The sequence below is a fragment of the Staurois parvus genome, unplaced genomic scaffold, assembly GCF_062004578.1.
Source record: "Staurois parvus isolate SC_StPar_1 unplaced genomic scaffold, SC_StPar_1.0 ptg000044l, whole genome shotgun sequence".
Lineage (NCBI taxonomy): Eukaryota > Metazoa > Chordata > Amphibia > Anura > Ranidae > Staurois > Staurois parvus.
In genome coordinates, this window is record NW_028317840.1 from 1,656,300 (window position 1) to 1,681,104 (window position 24,805).

Genomic DNA, 24,805 nt, shown 5'->3' on the forward strand with positions numbered 1-24,805 from the left:
TAAAAACGCATGGTTGAGCTGGATTTTTAGCACCCCCCCATAAGCTGTGAAGGCAGCAGATGGGGGTGTTTACATGGTGCAGACATGAAGCTTTGCGCCTTTGCCAAAAACTATGACTCCTGTTGTGGCAGTAAGCCTACCAAATGTGATCCATTCAAGTTAAAGGGGAAGCGCCAGAAACACCACATTGCATGCTGTTGCAACATGTTGGTGCAGCAGTTACAGGGTTGAAACAGGGCTGTGCTTTGTGGTAGAGCTGTGTAAGTCTAAGGACAGAATGGATAAAAGTACAAATCTTTTGGCTGTTATAACAATTCAAGCACAGTTGCAAGAAAAAGTATGTGAACCCCTTGGGATTACGTGGAGTTTTGCATGAATTGGGCATAAAATGTGCTCTGAACGTCATCTAAGAATAGAAGAACACAGTCTGCTGAACATAATACTACACAAACATTAGATGTTGCCATGGTTTAATTGCACATAACATGTAAACATTCACAGTGTAGGGAGGAAAAAGTATGTGAGGCCCTAGCTTAATGACTTCTCCCAGAGTTAATTGGAGCCAGGAGTGAGCCAACCTTGACTCCAATCAGTGTGATGATATTGGATGTGTTGCTGACAGCTGTCCTGCCCTTAAAAAACACACACCTGTTTTCGGTTTACTGGTTTCAAGAAGCACTGTCTGATGTGAACCATGCCTTGCAGAAAAGAGCTCTCAGAAGACCTATGATCAAGAATTGTTGACTTGCATGAAGCTGGAAAGGGTTACAAACGTATCTCCAAAAGTCTTGATGTTCATGTGTCCACGGTAAGACAGACTGTCTACAAATGGAGAAAGTTTAGCACTGTTGCTACTCTCCCTAGGCGTGGTTGTCCTGTAAAAATGACTGCAAGAGCACAGCGCAGAATGCTGCATGAGGTAAAGAAGAATCCCAGAGTGTCAGCTAAAGACCTACAGAAATCTCTGGCACATGCTAACATTTTTGTTGACACATCTACAATAAGCAAAACATTAAACAAGAATGGAGTACATGGGAGGACACCACGGAGGAAGCCATTGCTGTCCAAAAAGAATATTGCAGCACGTTTGAAGCTTGCAAAAGAGCACCTGGATGTTCCACACCGCTACTGGCAAAATATACTGTGGACAGATGAAACCAAGATTGAGTTGTTTGGGAAGAACACACAACACTATGTGTGGAGAACAAAAGGCACAGCACACCAACATCAAAACCTCATCCCCACTGTAAAACATGGTGGAGGGAGCATCATGGTTTGGGGCTGCTTTGCTGCCTCAGGGCCTGGACGGATTGTTGTCATTGATGGGAAAATGAATTCCAGAGTTTATCAAGACATTTTGCAGGAAAACGTACGACCATCTGTCCGCCAACTGAAGCTCCGCAGAGGATGGGTGATGCAACAGGACAATGACCCAAAGCATACAAGTAATTCAACAAAACAATGGCTGCAACAGCACAGAATACGCCTTCTGAAGTGGCCCAGTCAGAGTCCTGACCTCAACCTGATTGAAATGCTGTGGCATGACCTTAAGAGAGCGATTCACACCAGACATCCCAAGAATATTGCTACACTGAAACAGTTTTGTGAAGTGGAGTGGTCCAAAATTACTCCAGATGGTTGTGCAGGTCTGATCTGCAACTACAGGAAACGTTTGGTTGAGGTTATTGCTGCCAAAGGAGGGTCAACCAGTTATTAAGTCCAAAGATTCACATACTTTTTCCTCCCTGCACTGTGAATGTTTACATGTTATGTGCAATTAAACCATGGCAACATCTAATGTTTGTGTAGTATTATGTTCAGCAGACTGTGTTCTTCTATTGTTGTGACATAGATGACGTTCAGAGCACATTTTATGCCCAATTCATGCAAAACTCCACGTAATCCCAAGGGGTTCACATACTTTTTCTTGCAACTGTATACTGTATGTGCTTCATTGCGTATGTGCCCGAAGTTCAGCTTTAAACCATGCAATAGGATCCCGTTTCTCCTGCTAATGAATATTTCTTAAGGAATTCATGTTTCTGCAATACAAAACTACACTGTTTGTTATATATTGCTATAATGCAGTATACCTCAACCATTTAAAAGTGGATTGTCCTTTTGAAAAACACAAGTAGAAGTTGTGATCTTCCGGCAGCGATCACCCCAGGTAAATGCTGGCTGGGCAGACAGCCAGGTTTAGCAGTGGCCACTGCTGGAATCAGCAGATTCAAGCCACTGTCATATACACCCTAGCAAATATAGCCTAAAAATTGGAACGTTGCAACTGCACCAGTTAATAAAAAATTAAGTTTGGTCCACTGAAATAGTGAGTTTGTTTGGCAGGCTATACGTTGGATAGTTTCAAAGTAACTTCCTTTTAGCTAATGGATGAGCTCCCTAGTTGGATTTACTGGTGGCCATGACTCTCCATTTGAATCATGACTATTATTTTACATGGACATTTTCTTTACGTGTTCTACCTTTTTTCCACGATATATGGTACACAATCCTAAAATCCTATGAACCCCTTAAACAGATCCTGGGATCCCACTCTTGATCTGAGTACACAGACTGCACACATTGTACAATGTACAAAAGAGTTATCACTCATTCTCATCATAAACATTTTAAACTGAAAAAGGCCCAAGTGATAAAGGCGTTTCTGGCACAGCATTTAACGGCATATACTTCATCATTTTAAGATCTATATTGTTTCATTGTTAATGCTTTTCTTTTTTAGTGATGACAATACAAATTTAACATTTACAAAACCTGTATCAAATATTGACTAAATAAAAACAGCAAGTGACTTTATTCTATATTATCCACCAAGCAATGAAAACCTAAGTAAAGTGATACTTCATTATAAAACAGAGTGATGTGACAATCACCCTAAACCTTGTCCATAATCAAATAAAAAATGTCCATAACATTCTTAAGTGCAAAAAAACAAACAAAAGAAAAACAGAAAAACTACGGAATGATTTGGGTAAGGATGAAAACTGTTCACACCTTGAGAGAAAGTCACTCTAACACAGATGATGCAGGTGGGTGACTACAACAGTTGGGTCGTCTGAAATTCTTAAGAATAGATTGAAATACTCTGTGCTGTCTTCTTTTGTGCTTTTTCCCTGATGAGTCTGAACAAATTGATTTACGGTTTTGCTTTAACTGAGCCCTAATCATTTTCTCATGTTCTCTGATTTGTCTCTGTAGGTGATTCTGTATGGCAATGCCCAAAGCTTCTGGGTCCATAGAAGCCCCATACACTTCCCATGTCATGCCCTGTTCATCCCAGACTACATCCTTTACGCTTTTAGACTGTTGCTTTGCTTGGCTTTTTCCTTCTGCGCTTGAACTTGGACTTGATTTTTTCCCATGTGGTTTAGCTGGTTCAGAGGTAGGTAGAGTGACCAGAACTGGTTCCTTTTTATCCTCCCTAGCTTTCCTTAAACGTGGAGTGAGCTGAACCGCACCCTGGCTATAATCAGAGGCAGGTCTGGTTTGCAAGCTTATACTACTTGACTTTTTGGCATGCTCACCTTCATCCTGATCTTTCCTAATAAGTACTTCAAGTACCTCTTCCACCTGACCTCCAGTAGCTCCAATACTGCTGTTAACCTCTACTTCAACATGAAGTGGGGTTGGCCTCTCCTCCTTCTTTGGCTTTTTTATATCAGTGGTGATGATAGCTTGGGTGGAACCCTGTTCGTTTGTTATTTTAAAATGAAAGGGTTTCCGATCTGAGCTACCTTCTCCTGGAACAGTAAGTGTGTCTGTCTGTTCACTTTCTTGACGAATATTATGAAGCTGGATATTTTCTACTCCACTTAAATGGTGAAGCCTAGCTTTACTGCCCAATTCATGGGCTGCTCTGAATTGAGCTTGCTCACCAAACAAATCTTTTGCTCTCTGGCCAGTTTTTGGCTGAGTACTGTTCTCTATATTGATTTGGTAAACAGGTTTCACATTCATTAAGATTGGAGAAGCATTTGCCATTTGCATTTGTGGCATTGGATGACACAACCCTTGTCCATCTATCTCATTTCTATATAAAACCTGTGAGTTTCTTGCTAGATCAGGATGCTGAAAAGGAGATCGTACCATATCTGGAGGACTTTTAGTGTGCAATTGTAGAGGCTGTGAACCCATTGCATCTGGTGGCTGAAAACATACTTTTGGGGCTAAGTGGTTTTGAGTGAGCTGTGAATGCAGTGCAAAGTTAGCACGGTCAATTTGAGGGTTTCCAGGGTTACCTTGATAAATGATACATACTTGTTCCTGTCTTTCCTTTAGTACTGGAGAATTCGCCTTCAAAAATGCAGCTAATATGCTTGGACTAGTGGAAACAGATTTATTCTCTACATTTGCTACAGCTTGTACTTCAGCGTCTTGAGTAGCTAAAATGTCTACCTGTGATGTCATAGTTCCCATTTCCCTAAACTTGCATACTAATTGCAAATCTATTGCTTCGTGGTCTCCATTTGTGTTCAAATCATCTTCCAAAATGCTAACATGTGAACACTCATCAGATGACAGAACAGTTTGGATATTTGTTTCCTTCTCTTCTTCTCCTTGTACTACATCTGCAGCATTTATATTTTCTTCCTGAGTGTCTGCTGGCATTTCTTCACTAGTTAAAGCCATATGCCCATTCTTTACATCATCTAGGTTTTCAGTCTCCGTGTTTGGGGATACTTCAGTTAGCTGTGTTGTAGTTGTATCGGTCTCTACTGTAAGCTGTGATTTTACAACTTCTTCTAATACAGTTCTATTTTTTTGCATGTTACTGTCCTCTGTTGCTGGTTCATCACTTGTCAAATGCGTTACATTGGTTGTTGCTACAGATGTGGCTAATACTGTGTTATCAATAGGAGTGGCATTATGGGTAGGATCTTTGATGGTTTTTGTGTCTTGCTGTGATAATTCATCTGCCCCTGAAGATGGCAAGGGTTCTGATTGGCTACAAGTTCTAAATAAAGATGAAGTCTTGTTGGCTTCCTGTGGTTCAAGTTCACATTTATTCTCATTATCAGAACCTTTCACAGATGGATTACAATTTTGATTTGATAAACAGACATTTGATATTTGTGTTGCGTTTCCATTACTACTGGATGATGCTTCTTTAACCTGATGAGGTGTTGCCAAGGAAGGACTTTCATCTTCAGCAGATGTGGGTGATGTTTTGGCAGATTCCACAGGATCAGGTACAGTCCCCATGGAATCTTCCTTCCTTGGTTGCAGTTTCTAGGCAGGATTGTCTGCAGAGGCAAGGTAGCTGGCTTCAAAAATTGGTAAAGTTCTCAGACCTTTAGGAAAGAGAAAAAAATGTGTTATTAGGCACAATTTTTAAACTACCAAAATTGGATTTACAAATGATTGTCACAAAAAGGATGGTTCATCAGAAAGTTCTATGCAACCAGAAGAAACTCTCTAAAACATATACAACTGTGAATTTGCATACAGAATGTGTATTTTTACTTTTGTAACTTACTCTCAATCACATTCTGCTGAATGTGACACTTAGGTAAAGATCTCACAGTTTTGGGATATGCCTTTAGGGCAATAACAAGCACTTCAGATATCTTTCTTCACAGCTCTTGCTCACTAATATCTCAGTGTGATCCGGATGACCAAGTTCTACCAATACTATCAGCAAGCAGATGTCTTCCCACTGTTACTCTCTCTCAGTTTTAAATTAAGTGAAAAGAAACCATGGACATACCTTCTTTTCAGTCTTCAAATTGAAGATCTGAAATTTAAAGTGTATATCTCCCCTTTTGGTCTGTTAAATATAACAATGAATGTGTTTGAATATATCTGTTCAACCAGTGCAAATAAAAATTAGCTGCTTATCCAGCCACAAATCTTGGAGCTGTAAACTTCCAGTGCCCTCTGCCTCTAGTCTGAAAGCAGTTAGCATTGTTTCCTGCTACAAAACATCGCCCCCTTAATGGATAAAAGAAAGAGAAAAGTGATGACGGAAAAAGACTGAGTGGTCCATCGAGCCTGCACTCTTTTTGTGTTTTTTTTTTGTGTTTTTATGTTAACTTTTTTTGTCTGAGTATAGATCTATGCGTGTCCCAAGCATGTTTGAAGTTAGAGAGGTTTGAAGAATATAGGGAGGTTTATGTAGTCCTAACATGGTTATGAGTTCCAAACACACTCCCTGTCCTGGCGTGACAACACTGCTCAGTTTGCTCATCGTTGTCAGCCTAAGACAGAAAGTACGTTAATGGCAAGACCACATCTAAAGACCGCTAAGCTGCAATACTGTCAATTTTTGTTTTTGGGTTTAGATACACTTTAAATTTAAAACTGTTTGTTTAATAAAATAGTGACAGGTCCCTATCAACATATTCGCTGTTTCTGGTTCTACTCCAGCACAGGCTGTGCATCTGCTCTCCTAGGTTTTTCAAGTTATATAATAATTTCTTTAAATGTATGTGATTTCTTGCTCTCTAACAGTAGTTAGTTATAAATATCAAACACAAAAATAGTGAAGCGCTAAAGTGAATCCCTATATACACACACAGTGCATATAACATCAGACGAAAAACATACCTCATAAATAAAATAAATCTGTGGTATAAAATAATAAATAAATCAATAAAAAAATCAATAAAAAATATAGAAAAAATATAGAGAAAAAAATCTTTCCTTGCCCTTAAATGTTTCTTCAAATCAATCAGTGATAAAAAATAGAAAATCCATAATAATGCGAATAAACAGTGATACAAAAATAAAATCTGTGTTAATTAATATTCAAAAAAGAATATATATATATATAAGTGATAATTCCAATGATATATGTGACAACCTAACAGAATATAAATAAAAATTCATAAATTGTGATTCTCAATCAAATAAACGTGATTAATATTAATTGTGAAAAAAACAAACATTAAACTATTAAATAAATGATCCACTAAATCTTGTGATGTTTAAATATGAAAATGTGTCCACAAATGAACAAAAACAGTCCATGCAATAAGGTGAAAACGACACTCAGTGTTCTTCACTTCTAGTGCTCAAAACAGAAGAAATCCTCCAATGGCAGCAATGCCTGCTCACCTCCCCAACTCGACCCGCAAAGGGCCACAAGGCTATAACTCTCCTCCAGGTAATCCTTTGCTTCCAAGCAGCTCAGTAAGGAATCACAGGACCTCCACTCCACCTCCTCTCAAACGTCATATAGGACACAAACAGAGCTTCCCATAGTGTAATACCGTTTATTTAAGACACTCCAAATAACATACTGTTCCACTCACATGCGTTTTCTTAATGAAAAATGCAATCCTCCTCATTCCCTGGGTGCATTCACATGTAAATAGGGAAACCAATTTGGCCGCTGTGCTCGGACATCCGTCCCCACGTGACCGGAAGTGATGTGTCTCTTGGCTGGGAAAAGCGTTCCGACGCGTTGCGTCACGTGCGTCGTGACTTCATCAGGGTACCCGAGCACAGCGGCCATATTGGTTTCCCTATTTACATGTGAATGCACCCAGGGAATGAGGAGGATTGCATTTTTCATTAAGAAAACGCATGTGAGTGGAAACAGTATGTTATATGGAGTGTCTTAAATAAACGGTATTACACTATGGGAAGCTCTGTTTGTGTCCTATATGACGTTTGAGAGGAGGTGGAGTGGAGGTCCTGTGATTCCTTACTGAGCTGCTTGGAAGCAAAGGATTACCTGGAGGAGAGTTATAGCCTTGTGGCCCTTTGCGGGTCGAGTTGGGGAGGTGAGCAGGCATTGCTGCCATTGGAGGATTTCTTCTGTTTTGAGCACTAGAAGTGAAGGACACTGAGTGTCGTTTTCACCTTATTGCATGGACTGTTTTTGTTCATTTGTGGACACATTTTCATATTTAAACATCACAAGATTTAGTGGATCATTTATTTAATAGTTTAATGTTTGGTTTTTTCACAATTAATATTAATCACGTTTATTTGATTGAGAATCACAATTTATGAATTTTTATTTATATTCTGTTAGGTTGTAACATATATCATTGGAATTATCACTTACAGTTGTGACCAAAATTATTCAACCCCCACTGAAATTGAGTGTTTTGGCCAGTTTGACATTGCTTTTGATCATTCAGTCATCTTGCTTACATTTACATTAAAGAGGCACTTGTAGGTCAGACAAATATAACATAACAGTTATAATGAAATAACCACAAATGTCTTTTCTGTGCTCACAGCATTATCAGTTTTATTCAACCCCCAAGTGACATTCAATCTTAGTACTTAGTACAGCATCCTTTTACAGTTATAACAGCTTTTAAACGTGAAGCATAGCTTGACACAAGTGTCTTGCAGCGATCTACGGGTATCTTCGCCCATTCTTCATGGGCAAAGGCCTCCAGTTCAGTCACATTCTTAGGCTTGCGCACTGCAACTGCTTTCTTTAAGTCCCACCAGAGGTTCTCAATCGGATTTAAGTCTGGTGACTGCGATGGCCACTCCAAAATGTTCCAGCCTTTCCTCTGCAACCATGCTCTAGTGGACTTGGAGGTATGCTTGGGATCATTGTCCTGTTGAAAGGTCCAACGTCTCCCAAGCCTCAGGTGTGTGACGGACTGCATCACGTTTCCATCCAATATCTCCTGGTACTGAAGAGAATTCATGGTACCTTGCACACGCTGAAGCTTCCCTGTACCTGCAGAAGCAAAACAGCCCCAAAGCATGATTGACCCTCCACCATGCTTCACAGTAGGCAAGGTGTTCTTTTCATCAAAGGCCTTGTTCTTCCTCCTCCAAACATAGCGTTGATCCATGGGCCCAAACAGTTCTAATTTTGTTTCATCAGTCCACAGAACACTATCCCACAACTTTTGTGGTTTGTCCACATGGCTTTTGGCATACTCTTCTTATTCTTTGGAGACAGCAAGGGGGTACGCCTGGGAGTTCTGGCACGGAGGCCTTCATTACGCAGTGTGCGTCTTATTGTCTGGGCTGAAACTTCTGTACCCACATCTGACAAATCTTTTCTCAGTTCCTCAGCAGTCACACGGGGACTTCTCTCCACTCTACGCTTCAGGTAGCGCACAGCAGTCGAAGTCAGCATCTTCTTTCTGCCACGACCAGGTAGCGTTTCAACAGTGCCCTTTGCCTTGAATTTGCGAATGATGCTTCCTAAGGTGTCTCTTGGTATGTTTAACATCTTTGCAATCTTCTTATAGCCATTGCCCTTCCTGTGAAGAGAAATCACCTCTTCTCTTGTCTTCCTGGACCATTCTCTTGCCTTCACCATGTTTGTAACCACACCAGTAAATGTCTAGAAGGAGCTGAGTATCACAGTCATTTTAAAGCTGCCTAATTGGTGCTTATTATGCTTGATTGCTGCTCGGTGACATCCACAGGTGTTTTCAATACCTGATGGAAAGCACCTGTATGAACCTCTGTTCTTCAGAGTGGTAGTCTTTAAGGGGTTGAATAATTGTGGCAATGAAGAAACCACATAAGAACCATTTACTACTGTATTACATAAACAATTGATGTCATTTTAGTTGCATTTGGGTAGTTACAACGTCCTTGTAGGATTTGATTCTGAATACAATTCCAAATGTACACTATAGTCCCTAAACCCCTTTACAGCATTGGGGGTTGAATAATTTTGGTCACAACTGTATATATATATATTCTTTTTTGAATATTAATTAACACAGATTTTATTTTTGTATCACTGTTTATTCGCATTATTATGGATTTTCTATTTTTTTATCACTGATTGATTTGAAGAAACATTTAAGGGCAAGGAAAGATTTTTTCTCTATATTTTTTCTATATTTTTATTGATTTTTTTATTGATTTATTTATTATTTTATACCACAGATTTATTTTATTTATGAGGTATGTTTTTCGTCTAATGTTATATGCACTGTGTGTGTATATAGGGATTCACTTTAGCGCTTCACTATTTTTGTGTTTGATACTTTAATACTTATTGGTTAAGGCAGAGTGATAGCAGCTGTTAGGATAGGGACTTATCCATATTAAGCGCAGGAGGATATTCCCATTCTTAGTTAGTTATAAATGAACCAAAAAATGCAAGAAAACCCTGCATAGCCTTAAAGATAATACCGCTATATAAAGCATTATACTTTCTGAAAATATTGTTTAAATGGCAGAGAATTTACAAAAAAAAATGCTAATTATTATTATTTTTTTTAATATTTGAAATTCATGAATATTCATTACTAAATTCAATAAAAATGAAATGTGTTAATACATCATTACAACTTATAGAAGATTGCTCAGTAAGCTGGGGCAGATAATTTAGAAGAGCTTTAAGACAAAGATTTAGAGAAAGTTCTAAGGGTAAGATTCAAGTAAGGCCAAAAGATTTACCAGCAAAATACTTTTCTGTAAATATACTATATTTATATTATATACATTTTGTTCATGAAAAATTTAACTCAGCAGTATTTTACAATAAAACCTCTCCATCTAATTTTTTTCAGTTTTGTGATTCATCTACCAAATTATTATGGCAGTTTCCATGCAGTGGTATATACAGTTGCAAGAAAAAGTATGTGAACCCCTTGGGATTACGTGGAGTTTTGCATGAATTGGGCATAAAATGTGCTCTGAACGTCATCTAAGTCACAACAATAGAAGAACAGTCTGCTGAACATAATACTACACAAACATTAGATGTTGCCATAGTTTATGTGCACATAACATGTAAACATTCACAGTGCAGGGAGGAAAAAGTATGTGAGGCCCTAGCTTAATGACTTCTCCCAGAGCTAATTGGAGCCAGGAGTGAGCCAACCTTGACTCCAATCAGTGTGATGATATTGGATGTGTTGCTGACAGCTGTCCTGCCCTTAAAAAACACACACCTGTTTTGGGTTTACTGGTTTCAAGAAGCACTCTCTGATGTGAACCATGCCTCGCAGAAAAGAGCTCTCAGAAGACCTATGATCAAGAATTGTTGACTTGCATGAAGCTGGAAAGGGTTACAAAAGTATCTCTAAAATCCTTGATGTTCATGTGTCCACGGTAAGACAGACTGTCTACAAATGGAGAAAGTTTAGCACTGTTGCTACTCTCCCTAGGCATGGTCGTCCTGTAAAAATGACTGCAAGAGCACAGCGCAGAATGCTGCATGAGGTAAAGAAGAATACCAGAGTGTCAGCTAAAGACCTACAGAAATCTCTGGCACATGCTAACATTTTTGTTGACACATCTACAATAAGGAAAACATTAAACAAGAATGGAGTACATGGGAGGACACCACAGAGGAAGCCATTGCTGTCCAAAAAGAATATTGTAGCACGTTTGAAGTTTGCAAAAGAGCACCTGGATGTTCCACAGCACTACTGGCAAAATATACTGTGGACAGATGAAACCAAGATTGAGTTGTTTGGGAAGAACACACAACACTATGTGAGGAGAAAAAAAGGCACAGCACACCAACATCATAACCTCATCCCCACTGTAAAACATGGCGGAGGGAGCATCATGGTTTGGGGCTGCTTTGCTGCCTCAGGGCCTGGACGGATTGTTGTCATTAATGGGAAAATGAATTCCAGAGTTTATCAAGACATTTTGCAGGAAAACGTACGACCATCTGTCCGCAAACTGAAGCTCCGCAGAGGATGGGTGATGCAACAGGACAATGACCCAAAGCATACAAGTAATTCTTCAAAACAATGGCTGCCACAGCACAGAATATGCCTTCTGGAGTGGCCCAGTCAGAGTCCTGACCTCAACCCGATTGAAATGCTGTGGCATGACCTTAAGAGAGCGATTCACACCAGACATCCCAAGAATATTTCTACACTGAAACAATTTTGTGAAGAGGAGTGGTCCAAAATTACTCCAGATCATTGTGCAGGTCTGATCTGCAACTACAGGAAACGTTTGGTTGAGGTTATTCCTGCCAAAGGAGGGTCAATCAGTTATTAAATCAAAGGTTCACTTACTTTTTCCTCCCTGCACTGTGAATGTTTACATGTTATGTGCAATTAAACCATGGCAACATCTAATGTTTGTGTAGTATTATGTTCAGCAGACTGTGTTCTTCTATTGTTGTGACTTAGATGACGTTCAGAGCACATTTTATGCCCAATTCATGCAAAACTCCACGTAATCCCAAGGGGTTCACATACTTTTTCTTGCAACTGTATGTCTATGATGCTTTTGCAAAGCCATAACAAATGTGTCAATCTCTCATAGCTGAACTTACCAAACATTTAATCTGCATTCTGCAGAATTCAACTTTTCAGCAACCAAATCTTATACTATTAGGTGTGGGTGAAGCTGGCTATTAAGTGATGCCATTGTTTTATTAAACTTTATGATGTCAAAGTTAGAGAAACCTGTAAGCTGCCATTCCTTTTGAAAAAGCTAGACAACTGGCTTCTGTTCCAGTAACTTTAATATTTTCCGAGTCACTAACCTGGAACATTTATGCAGTTCAGGAGCTCTGACTTTACTTGTTTCAGGTCAGTGACTTTAAAATTTCTGAAGCGAGAGAAAACAACTAGCAACATTTCAGGTCCGTTCCCTAAGTTTCAGGCCCTAGTGGGGATCATGACTTGATATCAGATCCTGGGTTTGGGATCCATAGCAGAGCACTGTAAATACAATGCTTCAGCATTGTGTTTACATAAGTTGCATGATGTCAAGGAACCTCCAGTCAGTTCAGGAGCTGCAGCAGTTGATCCAGCTTTATCCGGCCTCCCCCTGTAGCAACAGATCAGGCATTAGGTTGTTGATTACAGCATAATATTATTACCAGGGCTTTTTTGGTTGCTGATGTGCAACCTACAACAATTACAAGTGATTTGTGCTGCAGGGCTGCTTCAGGGGGCTGTAATAATTTAAGAAATATAAATGAAAGAATATTCTTTCTCCTTTAGATTAATTCCTGTGTCCTCATAATTAAGTGACCTGAGAGTCAAAAGGAAGCCAATGTCACTTGAAAATTGTGAAAATGTTGTCATCATGCTAATACGTGTCCAAGAAAATCCAACTAAATCTTTTTAGATGTTGTGCCAACAATTTATTATTGTTCTTTGTACTGTACATCACCCTGTAACAATGAATGGGTGAAATGTGTCCAAAATAAGAATGCAAAGTGTTCACTTTGTGCTTTACCACTCTGCTACATCACATAAAACGTATGTGATATCCTTTTCATCAGAAGACTTTGTTAGTTTGTTGTTTGGGGTAAACATGGTAGCAGGAATAATTTTTCCCTAATCAGGAAACAGACTTTAGTTTTTTAGTATTTGCCTCTAACATTCAGTACAAAAGTGTATATATTCACAGGAATGTAACTAAATTACTATGGTACCATGCTGCTACCCAAACATGCATATACATATTAAACAAGGAGAGAACATGTTTTTTCAATACATACATCACTGAAACAATCCCAAATTAGGTTTCTGCAACATTTGATACAAGCATGCAACTTAGAATATAAAAAAAAACTCCAGAGCTTGGTATTTTGGTGGGTTGTATGGTTTAGCTATTTATTACAGAGTCCAGATAAATAGCAGCATACTGGGACTGTATTGGTCAGGATTTACCATTTTTCAAAAACATATACAGGCAATTGTAAACAGTTAAGAGCGGAGACTGGAGTGGATGATTCTCATTAAATGAAGGATTGTGTGAACAAGAACTCGGTGCAATTAAGAACTTGGAAGAGTCAAGTTTCCCCTTCCAGCACAACAATCAACATCGCCGTTTTAAAATTTACAGTTGGTAATAGCAGTGTAGCCTGAACTCCAACTAACCGATCAAGGAGTAAAGTTGAGCTAGATGTTCCAGTCGAACGTAAGCACTGTCAATCACCAAACACACGAATGGTAAGAGAATTCGGCAGGCTGTTCGCCCACAGCACGCCCTGACAGTGCATTGTGATCTGCCAAAGCAATGCTTTGGCCAATCACAGCGCATAATGACATCACAAGGGGATGGGCATGCCCCTGCCCCCTTGCGACATCATCACTGTATTTAAGAACTGTCATCCCAGCACAGCTGTCAGACGGCGAGAGCCAGCGTCGAGAGCGGAGTATTTTTTTTGTTTGGTCGCAGTGGCGGCAGGCATCGTGATTGACGTTGGATCTGTTTCAGGGGACATTTTTTTATTTTTGTTTTTAATAAAGGACTTGTCAAAGACTGTTGCCTGCCATTTTTTACACTACACTTTTTTTTGTAAATGAGTAGCGGTACCATGTACCCCATACTCATTCACATAGGGGGGCTGGGATCTGGGGTGCCTTGTTAAAGGGGGCTTCCAGATTCCGATAAGCCCCCCACAACCACTGGCCATGGTTGTGGAGAAGAGGCCCTTGTCCCCATCAACATGGGACCCCCCCTGCCCAAAGCACCCCTGCATGTTGAGGGCATGTGGCCTCAGGAGGGGGTGGGGGGCGCTCGTTCATCGTCTTCCTTTCCTGACCTGCCGTGCTACATGTTCAGATAAGTGTCTTGGATTTTGGGGGGGGGGCCCCCACACCATTTTTTTAATTTAATTTAATTGCTGGGCAATTCTTTTTACATTCAGCTGTCAGCAGGAAACCCTGCTGACAGCTGAAACATTAAAGAATATTTTTAGTAGCTGTGCGGTATCTTATCGCATACTCAGGTGCGGTAAGGTACCGCTTAGTGAATTGTCCCCCCCGTTCGAAGTTCGTGGTCGAACGTTTGTTAGGTTCAAATGCTTGACCACGAACTGAACAGGGGGTGTTCGACCCATCACTATCAAGGTGCATTTGTAAATTCGGGACTTCCCACTGCAGGACTTAATGCCACTGGGGGTGGTATGGTAACTGTATTACAATATCCATTTATATACTCTCTAATAATATAAAATATAAGTAGTATAAAGATTTACTTTAGAGAGCAATATAAGTTATAATATGTAAGTATTATAGGGATATAAATATTCCACTGCATGTAAATTATCCTGGTGCATGCAACATGCACTGCATATTGACAGGAGCCGACTGGCAGTAGCCTCTAGCGACCCACAGGCCGGAATTCCTCAGGGCGCGGAGTCTAAGCCTCAGTCTGCTGGTTCACCAGAGCCCCTGATGGTGGGGATGGACTTGAAGCAGCCTGGAACCAGATCGCGACCCCCGAGTACAACCAGCTGTGGTAGAGGTAGTTGCCAGTGGCAAGTGGCAGGTGAGAGCCAGATGTGAAGAGGTGGTAGCGTAGTCAGACAGGCCAGGTCGGTAACAGCGGAGGCAGACGGTACAGAGCGGCAGGCAAAAAGGACAACGGGTCACAGGCCAGGTTAAGCAACAGGAGGTCAGATAATCAGGATCAGGCAGAGAATAGTCAGAACGAGCCAAAGATCAGAGCAGGAGACGGTCAACAGGATCAGGGTCAGGCTGGGTCGGCAACAAGGCAATCACTGGACAGAAACGAGCAGGAACACAGGAAAAAGACCATATGGCAACTTGGGGATGCACAGGGCTGGTTTAAATAGTGCGCCCTGTGCTATCATTGGTGCCAGGCGCGCGTCCGCAATCGCGAGTGCGCATGCGCGGCCGCCGCTGTTGCCGCGATTGACTATGCCTCTTGTGCCCGCCGGCTAATGCGCAACGGCGTTCTGCGCATGCGCAGACCCGTGCGCTGCCACGATTCCTGACACATATTGTAAGACACCATCTGTTATACATATGGACCATTGGTGCTACAAGAATTATCTAATTTAAGAAGCTTTGTTACAACAAGCTCTATCTGCTGTAAGGGCCTATGATACCACTTGAACCTTCTGGTTTAAGAGTCGCTGTTGCCAGTTACACCGGGCATGTCAATCTCAAGGACAAGCTGTAATGGTGGTCACACATTTTTATGTGGGCCACACTTTCACAGCTATAGATGGTAATTCAAAAATTCTAAGGACAAACTTGTACTTACTCAAATGCATGGTCTACCTTCAAGTTCTTTAGCTCAAACTCACTGTTAGCTGCACAAATCCACCAGGCATGCCCACCACTAGTATGTTCCATAACCACCCAACCACCTGCCCTTCACAGATCACACAACAGATGATTTTTTATCCTTTACAGGCTCAGAGAGGATTATTATTAACACTCATGTACACTACAGACACAGCTCTGGCAGGCACAGGCATACTGTGTCAACTGTAATTTCTGTCCCTGTGCATACCTGTGCCATGGTGATTATCCTGCCTGCAAACCACCTATAAGTCAATGCCTACAGCCTAGATTTTCATAAAGAGGTGGTGGGTGGCGACTACACTCCCGCAGGCTTTTGCCCACCACTACCTGTATACAGATGATGGCACCTTTTACGCTGGCCACTACAGGAGTGGGCAGAGAGATGTTCAGCAGAACATGTTTTACACTCCTGATTTACATTTGTCATAGGGACCTCTGATACTAAAAGCACTATCTGTTATAAGTCCTCATGCACACTGGACGTTTTTACAGCTGCTGTTTTGGGCTTCTGACATTTTTTTCTACAGCCAGTAAACTCCCCAGCATGTTATCCTATGTGTCCTTGCACACATAGACTGTAATCAGTGCTTTTGTCAGGGGTGTTTTTTGGCTGGAAACTCCCCCCCCCCCCCCAGAAATAGTGGGTTTCTAAAATGCTCTAACACTGAAAAACGCGGCAATGTAATGGCTTGTAAAGGCATTAAATGTTTTACCTTAATAAATTCACTGCATTAAAGAAGAACTGGGATATAAAAAAAAATCACTCATTAGTACACCCCCCCTACACAAAACACTAAACAGTTAATAACATTTTGAAAATCCCTATAGAAAAGTCTAATTGAATTTTCATGACCTCATCTCTGTAATTTAAAAGGTGACAGCATATGCTCTGCAAAGGAGGAGGTGGAAAAGCAGGGATTACACCATATCCATTCCTCTCTCTCTACAGTAAAAGGAAAACAACAGTTCCCATAAACCACATGGAATTGTAGTGAATGTGTGTGGGTACACTAGGCCTGTACATGTTGAATGTGTCTGAGAGTCTCATTCTGCCCACCACTGCATGTGGGGCTGAATTACGTTGCTGCTTCCCAAAGAAGTACAGAAGGGATGTGCCAAGAGATGTGCAGGGGGAAAAGGAGGCATAGCAGCCACAGGTCTTACAAACAGGACACCAAAGAGAATTAACAAGTTGATTTGAAATTGAATAGGCTATTTTAGAGCAACTACTGAGTGAGCCAGAAGATGAATGACATTTTCAATAAAGGTAGGAAATCAGCAACAAGGACATGAAAAGAAGTTTTTTTCCTGGCGTTCTGCTTTAAGGTAAAAAATTTCACAGCTGTATTTCAACATATCTACACTATCTACACTACATGTACCGTATTTTTCGCTCCATAAGACGCACTTTTTTCCCCCCAAAAAAGGGGGGAAAATGTCAGTGCGTCTTATGGAGCGAATATAAAGCAGCCGGTCCGGTATTTCTGCCGCCACCATGTCAGAATACCGGGCCGGCCGCTCAGCTGTTGTCTCCTGCAGGACCTTACCTGTTCCTCGCTCCAGCGTTGCACAGTCTTCCCGCGCTGGCTTCTGTGACAGCCGGGTGCCCACTGCGCATGTGCTGCGCTTTGTGAATGATCCGGTGTCTTCTGGGACACATGACAGGTCCCAGAAGGCACCGGGCCATTCACCAAGCGCCGCGCTTCTCGCGCATGCGCAGTGGGCACCCAGCTGTCACAGAAGCCGGCACGGGAAGAAGAGGGAAGGACAAGTCCGCGGAAGTGGGAGCGGGTACCTGTCAAATTCAAGTACCCGCTCCCCTTCCCTCCCCAAAGGTCAGCAGTCTCTGGTCATTCCCTGCATTGTCTGCAGTCTCTGGTCATCCCCTGCACTGTCTGCAGTCTCTGGTCATTCCCTGCACTGTCTGCAGTCTCTGGTCATTCCCTGCACTGTCTGCAGTCTCTGGTCATTCCCTGCACTGTCTGCAGTCTCTGGTCATTCCCTGCACTGTCTACAGTCTCTGGTCATTCCCTGCACTGTCTGCAGTCTCTGGTCATTCCCTGCACTGTCTGCAGTCCCTGGTCATCCCCTGCATTGTCTGCAGTCTCTGGTCATCCCCTGCACTGTCTGCAGTCTCTGGTCATCCCCTGCACTGTCTGCAGTCTCTGGTCATCCCCTGCACTGTGTCCGCAGTCTCTGGTCATCCCCTGCACTGTGTCCGCAGTCTCTGGTCATCTCCTGCACTGTGTCCACAGTCTCTGGTCATCTCCTGCACTGTGTCCGCAGTCTCTGGTCATCTCCTGCACTGTGTCCGCAGTCTCTGGTCATCTCCTGCACTGTGTCCGCAGCCTCTGGTCATCTCCTGCACTGTGTCCGCAGTCTCTGGTCATCTCCTGCACTGTGTCCGCAGCCTCTGGTCATCTCCTGCACTGTGTCCGCAGTCTCTGGTCATCTCCTGCACTGTGTCCGCAGTCTCTGGTCATCTCCTGCACTGTGTCCGCAGTCTCTGGTCATCTCCTGCACTGTGTCCGCAGTCTCTGGTCATCTCCTGCACTGTGTCCGCAGTCTCTGGTCATCTCCTGCACTGTGTCCGCAGTCTCTGGTCATCTCCTGCACTGTGTCCGCAGTCTCTGGTCATCTCCTGCACTGTGTCCGCAGTCTCTGGTCATCTCCTGCACTGTGTCCGCATTCTCTGGTCATCTCCTGCACTGTGTCCGCAGTCTCTGGTCATCTCCTGTACTGTGTCCGCAGTCTCTGGTCATCTCCTGCACTGTGCCTGCAGTCTCTGGTCATCTCCTGCACTGTGTCCGCAGTCTCTGGTCATCTCCTGTACTGTGTCCGCAGTCTCTGGTCATCTCCTGTACTGTGTCCGCAGTCTCTGGTCATCTCCTGTACTGTGTCCGCAGTCTCTGGTCATCTCCTGTACTGTGTCCGCAGTCTCTGGTCATCTCCTGTACTGTGTCCGCAGTCTCTGGTCATCTCCTGCACTGTGTCCGCAGTCTCTGGTCATCTCCTGTATTGTGTCCGCAGTCTCTGGTCATCCCCTGTACTGTGTCTGCAGTCCATTGGTTCAGAATATTTTTTTTCTTGTTTTTCGCCTCTAAAACCTAGGTGCGTCTTATGGTCAGGTGCGTCTTATGGAGCGAAAAATACGGTACTTCATATAGTATGAAGTAAAAATGTAGGTTGCTATTATGTATATTTCATACCATCTGGCTAAACAATGTGCTGTTTGGTAAAGGGATACTTAATTTACTATGAAGTAAAAATGTAGGCTGATATTACTATTAAGATATATGTATATGTTGTACCATCTGGCTACATAGTGTGCTGTTTGGTATAGGAATAAATAACTATGAGGTGGAAGGGGATGAGTATGCATTACAATAGAGATCCAGATAGTCATTATGTGGCATTAGGGAGGCCTTTGATTAAGAACTTAGCCAATAAATTAGAAATAATCATCAACATTATTACAGCTTAACTCAACTTTTGAGGTTTCAGTTATAATGTCCTTCTTATTTACTAAAGTTCCAGTGTGGCCGTTATCACACAGTATAACTTGTTGAACATTTTTCAATCAAATCATTTTTAATAAGGAAAAAGAAAAAAACAAAGAAAATACTTTCAGCGAGTTAATAAGTCACTGGAGAAGCACACATAAACTTATATGTTATGAATATAATCTTAAATTAACTGTAAAATTATTTTAATAAAATATCACTTAAAAAAAAAAAATATAATAATTGAAAGAGACAGAAAGGTTGTTAATATAAATGTGAAGTACTCGTTAGTTAAAGCCTAACTCCAGACATTTTTTTTAAATATTAGAAAACTTGGAATAGGTTTAGGACATGTTCTCTTACTGAATTTCCCTGTGGTCTATCACATAAAATCCCAATAAAGTACACATGTACGTTTTTGGTTGTAACATGACAAATGTGGAAAATTTCAAGGGGTATGAATACTTTTTCAAGGCATTGTGTATGTATGTGTGTGTGTGTATATATATATATATATATATATATATATATATATATATATATATATATATATACACACACACACATACACACAGTTAGCTCCATATATGTTTGGACACAATTGCACAATTTTCATACTTTTGGCTCTGTATGCCACCAGAATAAATTAGATCGAAACAATCCAAATGAATTTGATGTGCAGACTTTCAGCTTTAATTCAAGGGGTTGAACATAAATATCAACTGCAAATTTTAGGAACTGCAACCATTTTTATACACAGTCCCTCCATTTTCAGGGGCTCAAATGTAATTGGGCAAATGAATATAATCATAAATAAAATGTTAAATTTTAATATTTTGTAGAGAATGCTTTACTGGCAATGACTGCCTGAAGTCTGGAACCCATGGACATTACCAAAGACTGGGTTTCCTCCTTTCTCATGCTTTGCCAGGCTCTAACTGCAGCTGTCTTTAGTTTTTCTTTGTTTGTGGGTCTTTCTGCATTTAGTTTTGCCTTCAGCAAGTGAAATGCATGCTCAATTGGCTTGAGATCAGGTGATTGACTTGGCCATTGCAGAATATTCCACTTCTTTTCCTTCAAAAGCTCCTGGGTTGCTTTTGCTGCATTTGACTGAATCTGGACTGACAGTATATCTCTAAACAATGCAGAATTCATCCGGCTGCTTCTGTCACATCATCAATAAATACCAATGACTCAGTCCCATTGGAAGCCATGCATGCCCATGCCATCACACTGCCTCTACCATGTTTTACAGATGACGTTGTGTGCTTAGGATCATGAACTGTTCCAAGCCTTCTCCACACTTTTTTCTTCTTGTCATTCTGGTACAGATTATTCTTAGTTTCATCCATCCAAAGAATGCTTTTCCAGAACTAGTCTGACTTTTTTAGATGTTTTTTTGGCAAACTCTAATCTGGCTTTTCTATTCTTCAGGCTTATGAATGGTTTGCACCTTGTGGTGAACCCTCTGTATTTGCTCTTGTGAAGTCTTCTCTTGATTGTAGACTTTGACAATGATATGCCTACTCCTGGAGAGTGTCCTTCACTTGTCTGGATGTTGTGAATGGGTTTTTCTTGACCATATAGAGGATCCTGCGATCATCCACCACTGTTGTCTTCCGTGGATGTCCTTGTCTTTTTATGTTGCTGAGCTCACCAGTGCGTTCTTCTTTCCTCAGAAATGTTTTTGAAGCCTCACAATGGCCTGTTTCACTTGCATGGACAGCTCCTTTGAACGCATGATGTAGGTTCACAGCAATAGATTCCAAGTGCAAATACCACACTTAGAATCAACTCCAGACCTTTTACCTGCTTAATTGATGAAGAAATAACGAAGAAGTAGCCCACACATGGTCAATAAATAGCTTTTCATGCACTTGTCCAATTACTTTTGGTCCCTTGAAAAAGGGGGGATGGCTGCTCTTAAGAGTTGTAATTCCTAAACCCTTCCTCCAATGTGGATGTACTTACCCTCAAATTAAACCTGAGAGTGTGCCCATATCCATTATATAAGTATATCTTGAATATGTTTTGGTAAATACCTAAAAAAGTCTAAAATGTTGCCCAAATATACAGTCATGGCCGAAATTGTTGGCACCCTTGATATTTCTCCAGGAAATCATGTATTTCTCACGAAACGTATTGCATTAACACATGTTTTGCTATACACATGTTTATTCCCTTTGTGTGTATTGGGACAAAACAAAAAAAGGGAGGAAAGAAAGCAAATTCGACATAATGTCACACAAACCTCCAAAAATGGGCTGGACAAAAGTATTGGCACCCTTTCACAACTGCGGATAAATAAGAATGTTACAAGCATGTGATGCTCCTGTAAACTCACCTGGGGCAAGTAACAGGTGTGGGCAATATAGAAATCACACCTGAAAGCAGATAAAAAGGAGAGACGTTCACTTAACCTTTGCATTGTGTGTCTGTCTGTGCCACACTAAGCATGGACAACAGAAAGAGGAGACGAGAACTGTCTGAGGACCTGAGAACCAAAATTGTGGCAAAATATCAACAATCTCAAGGTTACAAGTCCATCTCCAGAGAACTAGATTTGCCTTTGTCCACAGTGCGCAACATTATCAAGAAGTTTGCAACCCATGGCACTGTAGCTAATCTCCCTGGTCGTGGACGGATGAGGAAAATTGATGAAAGATTGCAACGCAGAATAGTCCGGATGGTGGATAAGCAGCCCCAAACATGTTCCAAAGACATTCAAGCTGTCCTGCAGGCTCAGGGAGCATCAGTGTCAGCGCGAACTATCCGTCGACATTTAAATGAAATGAAACGCTATGGCAGGAGACCCAGGAGGACCCCACTGCTGACACAGAGACATAAAAAAGCAAGACTACAGTTTGCCAAAATGTACTTGAGTAAGCCAAAAGCCTTCTGGGAAAACGTCTTGTGGACAGATGAGACCAAGATAGAGCTTTTCGGTAAAGCACATCATTCTACTGTTTACCGAAAACGGAATGAGGCCTACAAAGAACAAAACACAGTACCTACGGTAAAATATGGTGGAGGTTCAATGATGTTTTGGGGTTGTTTTGCTGCCTCTGGCACTGGGTGCCTTGACTGTGTGCAAGGCATCATGAAATCTGAGGATTACCAAAGGATTTTGGGTCGCACTGTAGGGCCCAGTGTCAGAAAGCTGGGTTTGCGTCCAAGATCCTGGGTCTTCCAGCAGGACAATGACCCCAAACATACGTCAAAAAGCACTCAGAAATGGATGGCAAAGAAGCGCTGGAGAGTTCTGAAGTGGCCAGCAATGAGCCCAGATCTAAATCCCATTGAACACCTGTGGAGAGATCTTAAAATTGCTGTTGGGAAAAGGTGTCCTTCCAATAAGAGAGACCTGGAGCTGTTTGCAAAGGAAGAGTGGTCCAAAATTCCGGGTGAGAGGTGTCAGAAGCTTATTGATGGTTATAGGAAGCGACTGATTTCAGTTATGTTTTCCAAAGGGTGTGCAACCAAATATTAAGTTAAGGGTGCCAATACTTTTGTCCAGCCCATTTTTGGGGTTTTGTGTGACATTATGTCATATTTGCTTTTCTGCCTCTGTTTTATATTTGTTCCAATACATACAAAGGGAATAAACATGTGTATAGCAAAACATGTGTTAATGCAATACCTTTTTTGTGTGAAATACTTGATTTTCAGGAAAAATATCAAGGGTGCCAACAATTTCGGCCATGACTGTATATGGACCTAACTGTATATTTATTATATTTATATATATATATATATATATATATATATATATATATATATATACAGTTGTGTTCAAAATAATAGCAGTGTGTTGAAAAAAGTGAATAAAGCTCAAAATCCTTCTAATAGCTTTTATTTCCATACACACAAATGCATTGGGAACACTACACATTCTATTCCAAATCAAAACATGAAGAAAAATATATCAAATTTGTGTTGTTCCTCTAAAAAAATTGAAGAAAAGTGATTATTAGACTGTTCAAAAAAATAGCAGTGTTTGTATTCTTCTTTACAAACTCAAACATTCACTATATAAACTGAAAAATGTTTGAAGATTTTGCTTTCCTTTGAATCACTTAGTGAATATTTAGTTGTATAAGCACTGTTTCTGAGAACTGCTGTACATCTGTGTTGCATGGAGTCAACCAAATACCTGCACATGTGAACAGGTATTCCAGCCCAGGATGATTGGACTACATTCCACAGATCTTCTCTATTTCTTGGTTTTGCCTCAGAAACTGCATTTTTGATGTCACCCCACAAGTTTTCTATTGGATTAAGATCCGGGGATTGGGCTGGCCACTCCATAACGTCAATCTTGTTGGTCTGGAACCAAGATGTTGCACGTTTACTGGTGTGTTTGGGGTCGTTGTCTTGTTGGAACACCCATTTCAAGGGCATTTCTTCTTCAGCATAACCTCTTCAAGTATTCTGATGTATTTAAACTGATCCATGATCCCTGGTATACGATAAATAGGCCCAACACCGTAGTATGAGAAACATCCCCATATCATGATGCTTGTGCAACCATGCTTCACTGTCTTCACAGTGTACTGTGGCTTGAATTCAGTGTTTGGGGGTCGTCTGACAAACTGTCTCCGGCCACTAGACCCAAAAAGAACAATCTTACTTTCATCAGTCCACAAAATGTTGCGCCATTTCTCTTTAGGCCAGTCAATGTGCTCTTTGGCAAATTGTAACCTCTTCAGCACATGTCTTTTTTTCAACAGTGGGACTTTGCGGGGGCTTCTTGCAGATAGCTTGACTTCACATAGGCGTCTTCTAATTGTAACAGTACTCACAGGTAACTTTAGACCTTCTTTGATCTTCCTGGAGCTGATTGTTGGCTGAGTCCTTGCCATTTTGGCTATTCTTCTATTCCTTCGAATGGTAGTTTTTCGCTTTCTTCCACGTCTTTCAGGTTTTGGTTGCCATTTTAAAGCATTTGCGATCATTTTAGCTGAGCAGCCTATCATTTTCTGTGCTTCTTTATATGTTTTCCCCTCTCCAATCAACTTTTTAATCAAGGTACGCTGTTCTTCTGAACAATGTCTGGAACAACCAATTTTCCTCAGAATTTCAGAGAGAAATGCACTGTAACCAGCATGTACAACATTTGCTGCCTTTCTTCCTTAAATAAGGGCAATAATTGCCACCTGGGTTTCAAAGAATGAATGACCTCACTAATATAACTCCACACTGCGATTATTTTGAACATGCCCCTTTCAATTAGTGATTCAATTACACAGAATCAGCACCATGCATGTCATGACTGTTGGGTCTGTTGGACTTCTATTACTCTACTACACCTGCTAGTAAATTATTTGCCATGTAGAAATATCATTTCTACCA

At 41.1% G+C, this 24,805-nt stretch overlaps 1 protein-coding gene across 1 annotated transcript in view; it reads right to left on the reverse strand.

Annotated features, from left to right (window-relative positions):
- Window positions 1–2,787: 2,787 nt before the first annotated feature.
- GPRIN3 (GPRIN family member 3) overlaps window positions 2,788–24,805 on the reverse strand; it is a 206,061-nt gene continuing 184,043 nt past the window's right edge. Inside the window, exon 2 of the mRNA XM_089663757.1 lies at window positions 2,788–5,312. Within this exon, the coding sequence (XP_089519883.1) occupies window positions 3,028–5,223 (2,196 nt within the window). The 5' untranslated portion in view covers window positions 5,224–5,312 and the 3' untranslated portion in view covers window positions 2,788–3,027. The remainder of the gene's footprint in view (window positions 5,313–24,805) is intronic.